The 6,532-nt window shown below is 35.2% G+C and overlaps 1 protein-coding gene and 1 pseudogene across 1 annotated transcript; one reads left to right on the top strand and one right to left on the bottom strand.

Annotated features, from left to right (window-relative positions):
- Positions 1–241: 241 nt before the first annotated feature.
- LOC106300643 (14-3-3-like protein GF14 omega) lies at positions 242–2,010 on the top strand. The gene is made up of 4 exons (XM_013736833.1): positions 242–869; positions 1,192–1,314; positions 1,431–1,547; positions 1,639–2,010. The coding sequence occupies exons 1-4, from the start codon at positions 390–392 to the stop codon at positions 1,699–1,701; spliced, it is 783 nt and encodes a 260-aa protein (XP_013592287.1). The 5' UTR covers positions 242–389; the 3' UTR covers positions 1,702–2,010.
- Positions 2,011–4,778: 2,768 nt separating this feature from the next.
- Positions 4,779–6,007, bottom strand: LOC106300642 (annotated as a pseudogene).
- Between the last annotated feature and the right edge of the window lie 525 nt (positions 6,008–6,532).

Raw genomic sequence — 6,532 nt, 5'->3', positions numbered from 1 at the left:
TTTTTTAAAAGTGGTTAAATATATTTCAAAATATTAATATTAATTATATAAATTTTAACTATGCTAATTTGAGGGCAATATGGTATTTAAAAAATTATAAATCCTACTTACCTAAAGAATTTTCAAAAAGTCCTATTCTCACAAATCAAAGTATAAAATGTCTTTATTTTCCAATTTTCTCAAAAAAAAATACCAAACAGGCCTAAAGAAACAGAGAAGGACGAATCCAACGGCCCATATTCAATCTTGGTTCCAAGTTTCACTCGTTTCCTCTAAAGCGCATTTATCGCGTTGCCTCTCGCTTCACCTACACAACGATTCTCAAATCGATTCGTCAAGAATAATCAATCACATAAGATCAGATCTCAGATCTCTGAAGAAGGAAGAAGATGGCGGTTTCTGCGCGTGAGGAGTTCGTGTACATGGCCAAGCTCGCCGAGCAAGCGGAGAGGTACGAGGAAATGGTAGAGTTCATGGAGAAAGTCTCCGCCGCCGTCGACGGCGATGAACTCACCGTCGAGGAGCGAAACCTCCTCTCCGTCGCTTACAAAAACGTGATCGGCGCCCGCCGTGCCTCGTGGCGCATCATTTCGTCGATCGAGCAGAAGGAAGAGAGCCGCGGCAACGACGACCACGTCACGGCGATCCGCGATTACAGATCTAAGATCGAGACGGAGCTCTCTGGAATCTGCGACGGGATCCTTAAGCTCCTCGATTCGAGGCTTGTCCCTGCCGCTGCTTCTGGCGATTCCAAGGTGTTTTACCTGAAGATGAAAGGTGATTACCACAGGTACTTGGCTGAGTTTAAGACTGGTCAGGAGAGGAAAGACGCCGCCGAAAACACTCTCTCCGCCTACAAAGCTGCTCAGGTAATCTCTCAGATCTAAGCTGCGATTCGTGGTATTCGTAAGCCTTTGTTGATTAGATTCGATTGATTTAGGGATTTGCATCGTCTAGAATAGTTTGGAGATGAAAAAGATCTTTGAGCTTGCCTTTGTTGCGATTCATGGAATCATAAGCCATTTGATGTAGGGATCTTTGAGCTTTGAGATTGCCTTGGTTTCGATCTATGCTACGATTCGTGGATTCATAAGCCTTCATGTATTGTTTCGTTAGGGATCTTTGAGCTTTGAGCTTTGAGCTTGCCTTGGTTTCGATTTTGAGCCTTTGTTTGTGACTCTCTCTTTACAGGATATTGCGAATGCAGAGCTCGCACCAACTCACCCAATCCGTCTAGGTCTGGCATTGAACTTCTCTGTGTTCTACTACGAGATCCTTAACTCTCCTGATCGTGCCTGCAGCCTCGCCAAACTGGTACTTGCCTTGCTCAATATCCTAGCAACTCAGTCATAGATCCACTCAACTTTGCTGTATTATTATTGTTTTCCTCATCTAATCTTTCTTGTCCTTGTTGTGTATGTATCATGAAGGCCTTTGATGACGCGATAGCAGAGTTGGACACTCTAGGTGAAGAGTCATACAAAGACAGCACCTTGATCATGCAGCTTCTCCGTGACAACCTCACTCTCTGGACATCCGACATGCAGGTATGTTCCCTTCCCATATAATCCTTTCAAAACCTCTTCTATTAGTTTCATGGGCTAAGGTGTATATATTTTGGTGGATGGTAATTACTAGGATGATGCTGCGGATGAGATCAAGGAAGCATCAGCTCCAAAACCAACAGAGGAACAGCAGTAACAATCTTTTGAGTGAACTGCTAAGTTTCTAGGGGTTTGAAACTTTCTTCTCTTTCGTCCATATGTTTCTTAGGTCGTCGCTTGCTGATTCGCTTATCTCCAAGCTTTTTTATTCATTCATCATAACTCTGGCAAGTCTGAACTATCAATCATCTTCTATCTCAGTTGCTTGATTTTCTTTTGTTTTTCCTTTTTTTTTTGTGGGTTAATGATTTCAGTGTCTGCCATTGAACCTTGCTTTGTGTGTTTCTCATCAATTTGAAGATACTTTGTATGTCTCTTATCTGGTAAAGCGAGTTACTTTCTGAAACCAATCATCCATTTTGATTATGTAAAAATATTCAACAAAGGGAACAGTGAAGTGATTGGTATAGCTAGCTATCCAATACCTTCTCTCACCCAATGAACCAATCAAACAAAAACATTAAATATCGGATTTGAATAGAGAATTGTATCCAATTTGATCGACAAGGAGATGATCAACCATATACATTAACTGTCAAGCTTATAAGGATTAAGATCGTGTTGCAGAAATGTATTCCTTTCTTTGTGACATGAACAAGTAATTTTAAGAGTGTTTTCCTGATGGACAGTTTCCAACTTTTTATTACTTCATAAAGCAGTTTCACCTATTAGTATAGTTTATTTTGGTTGTTTACTTTGATGCTCTCATCTTAGACCAAACCAAAGTTACATTTTCTAACTAGTGGGATCTATCATTTTTTCTCTCCTGACTTTTTTTTCCATTAATCTAGTTCTTTCTTTTTTTTCTAACAAAAAATTGATTTTAGAAACTCATTCTTCAACCCCTCCAAAACATAAATCTTAGATCTTTTGATTTTTTTTTTCCATCGGTTTTCTTCTCCCAACCTAGATAAGTCAATTATAAAAATCCAGTAAGTTATGAGTCACGCAATTCCGCTAGAATTTCCGTCCAATCGTTAGCTTCTTAAAATCCATTACCATCCCTAAAGTGAATCACATATCTGTCTTTCTGATTGATGAATCATGCTTTATTTCTTCCTAAATAATTAAAGGTGATTCATTTATCTTAACTTCACATTCACATGGCTATTTCAAAATTAACTATCCGTTGATTGGGATATTAAAACTTGTTTTTTTCTTGGTTTTGGGCTCTAATCAGTTAATATATATATAATATTTGTAACTTTTAGAGGTAAAAACACAAAATATAATGAAGATTGCATGTTAAAAATCAGTGGCGGCTCTGAGATATATTTGCAGAAAACTCAGGAAACCCTAATACGAAAGAGATGAAAATATTACAAAATTGCCACTCATTAAAAAGAAAAAAATTCAAATAAAATTTATGTAAATTTAGTGTACATGTAAACATCATAACTGTGGACAACATATGAATTTAATGTACATGTGTACAACATAGGTTTGCGGACACCGAAACAAAATAACCCAAAAACATGTCCACATATATATATAGATTTAGTGTACATGTAAACATCACAACTGTGGACAACATGTACATGTGTACAACCTACGTTCGTGGACACCGAAACAAAATAATGTTTCTTTCTATATTCAGAAGATATGTCTACCATTGTAGCTACGCCAAAGTCGATTACTTTTCTACCATTGATGTTGTTATCATAAAATGTCACTATTACACCATCATCAGAAGATATGTCTTACATATCTTAAAAGATAGATTAAGAAACATAAACAATAATTATATGCAAGTTCTTTTGAAAAAATAATACGAAGAATCATAAAGTTATGTAGATTGTGAAAATTTATATACATTGACTTATGAAATTTGATCATAACTTTTTTAGATTGATATATATTTTCATGAATTTGTATTACTTCTTTTCTATCATTTTTTTTTGTAAAATAAATATACAATATATTTATTTTCTAAATCATATAGCATGATTATTTATTTTTTTCTTTCAAATTAAAAAGAAAATAATACTGATACATATAAAACTGAACAATTTTTTAAAATAGCCATTTTAAAAGATTTTGTTACAAAGAGAGCATTAAAAAGAAAAAATAACCAAAAGAATTTTCATTAAAAATGTAAAAGACTATTTTACCCCTTACGGTATAGATGTATAAGTAATAAAAATTAAAAAATAAAAAGTTGTTTTATATATATTTTTTCCAAATTCGAACATTTTTATAATTTTTCTATTTTTTAAAAAATATTTTTTTAAAATTTTCTTTTTGAAATTCGAAAATGTTTTTTGAAACTATTTTAATTTTTTTTTAAAAAAAATTATTAAGATTTGTAAATCTAATTATTATTATTTATATTAAAAATGTAATATTTTTAAAAAATAATTATATATTCAAAAATGTAAAAGTATATAAATATAATGAATTATAGTTTCGAACATATAATTTGGATTTAAGGTGCAATAGATATTTGGTAAGAATAATTATTTTGTTTTCTAGTATTTTTATTACAAGGATTTTGAAAATCACATGGATACATATGATATTTTGAAAGTTTAGTCTTATGAGTAAAAATAAAAAGAATTCATCTCCCAATAACACTAGATTTAGTTAGAATTAGAGAATCAATAATAACTAAACTTTTTGAATAATAAGATAATTGAATGGATTTTGAAAATTCTTAAACCAATAATAATGGATTCTACTAAGATTTTTGAAATCCAAAAACCAATAGCAATAGATTTTTAAAATTCACAAACTCTACACAAATACTTAGTTAGACTTTAGTTAGATTTCAATTGATTCATTAATTGGGAAGAATAAAACGTGTGTTGGAAGAAGAAAAAGTGTCTAAGGAACATAAAATGTATTATAATGTTATTAAAAACTTAAAACTGTCTTTTACGGTGTAATTCTTTCTAATTTTAAGCTTTAAACAGAATATTTAAAAGTAATTAGAGCACCCACATCAATGAATTCCTTTTGGGGTTCATCTTTTTAATTTTTTATTATTAATTTTTTTTTTCTTTTTGATTTAAAAAAAGACATTAATCGCGGACCGCCACGACACATGGAGTCCGAGCTACAGTGATGAACTTTAGGAGAGAGAGGTTCAGCCCAGAAACCTTTAAAAAGGAGGAGTTCATGAGATTGAATTATTTTATTATTTTTTTTCTTGATCTCTGCTTGAACTACCCCATGAACCCTCAATTCGGAGGTTCTTAGAGCTTTAAACAAAAGTAAGCATCCACCACTAAATGGTGTACAAAATTATTTAGGGCTAGTAAGCGGCAGCGTCGTCGGAAACCCTAGTTGACCTGACACCGGTGATAAAAGTAAACTTGGTGAGAGTAACCCATACGGTGATTTTGGCGAATTCAGACATCCGAATGGTAGTGGCGCCGCCTACAATGGCGGAGGAGGACATGGAGGGGAACTGCTGTTTTGCGGCGGCAGAGCCTTTTCATGTTGTTGTTGGTACCAGCGAGGCGACACCAAAGGAGCTAAAGGCGATGAACCACATAACTCTCTCCTATTCGAATCCATAGCGAACATGGAGTTCTGAAGGTACCGCATGTAAGAAGAGACCGGAGATTCCGCCGCCGCGTGAACTGAAGGTAACGGAGGGAGAGGAGAAAGCGGCGCCGTCGGTCGAGGAACAAATCCGCCGGTCCAGTCATGATGAGCGTCGTTTAGCAAACTAGGCGGGCGGTTGATAACGTGAGCCAACGGAGGAGGACGGATCCTGTGTAGACGCGAACTCTGTTGAGCCTTAGGGTGGTGAATCGGCTGAGCAGAGATCCGTTCATGCGCTGGTGAGCCTGTGAGTTTCTGAACAGCGTCTCTGAAATCGTTCTTGCTGATGTTGTAAACAGGAGGCTGATGCGGGTGGAGATTCCCGTGATTAATTGGCGGCTGAGACAGCGGAGGAGGAGGAGGTGGTTGGTGATCAGTTTCTTGATTCACGGCCGCGGAGACGGAGGAGGAGGGTTTTGATATCTTGTGGGAAAGCTTATGGAGTTGTCTTAGGTAGTGATGATCTCTGCTCCCTGTGTTGTCACCGGTGCTACTCGTTGCGGTGGCTGATAAGGCGGAAGAGTCGCCGGAGGAGTTGCAGCTCTTATCCATCATGTACAAAATCGAGTCCTTGTTTCTATTATAAGCTCAATCTCTGTTTTGTTTTCTCTGCCAGATTTGGTGGAGAGATAGATAATGGAGAAGACCAAGGTGATGAGAAAGTTTTATTCCTGATATTAAAGATATTTATAACAAGAGAAAAAATGTTTTAAATGTATGATTGAAGGCTCTAAAATATAATTTGTCTATATGTGTATGGATTCTCTCCATTGGCCTATTAATGTGTGTTAATGTGAATGAACATATACCTCCAATTTTCTATTCTGGATCAATTGTAATTTTATAATTACAGCATTTAGTTCGGTTGCATCTGTTTGTTAAAAAAAGGAAAGGAAAAGATTTTTTGAGTTCTAATCAGTGTTCGAAAACGCGCTAGACGTTCATTACGCGTTAGATAGCTATCGTATATCACCAAAACGCCGTCTAGACGGATGCCTAAACCGTATTTTAGAACATGGGTTGTAATTAAGCTATTACTTGTTGGTAAATAAACTAATTAAACTATTACTTATATTATAAATCATGAAAACCTTATTTAGATAATTATGCAACCGACATTTTTACATGAAGGTACTTTCTGTTATAAAAACAAAAGAAAAGTGTATATTTATTCATAACATAGAGGTTCTTTATATATTAGATTACACCATCATAGATAAATGGAAAAATTACAAATCATAATCTGGTTCATAACACTCCCCCTTGGATGTCATAATCATTTAGAGTTTGTAATGTGCTTTAATGTTGTCTCATTAAAA

This window comes from Brassica oleracea, chromosome C6, assembly GCF_000695525.1.
Source record: "Brassica oleracea var. oleracea cultivar TO1000 chromosome C6, BOL, whole genome shotgun sequence".
In the NCBI taxonomy this organism is placed as follows: domain Eukaryota; kingdom Viridiplantae; phylum Streptophyta; class Magnoliopsida; order Brassicales; family Brassicaceae; genus Brassica; species Brassica oleracea.
This window is presented reverse-complemented; position numbering and strand designations above follow the sequence as displayed.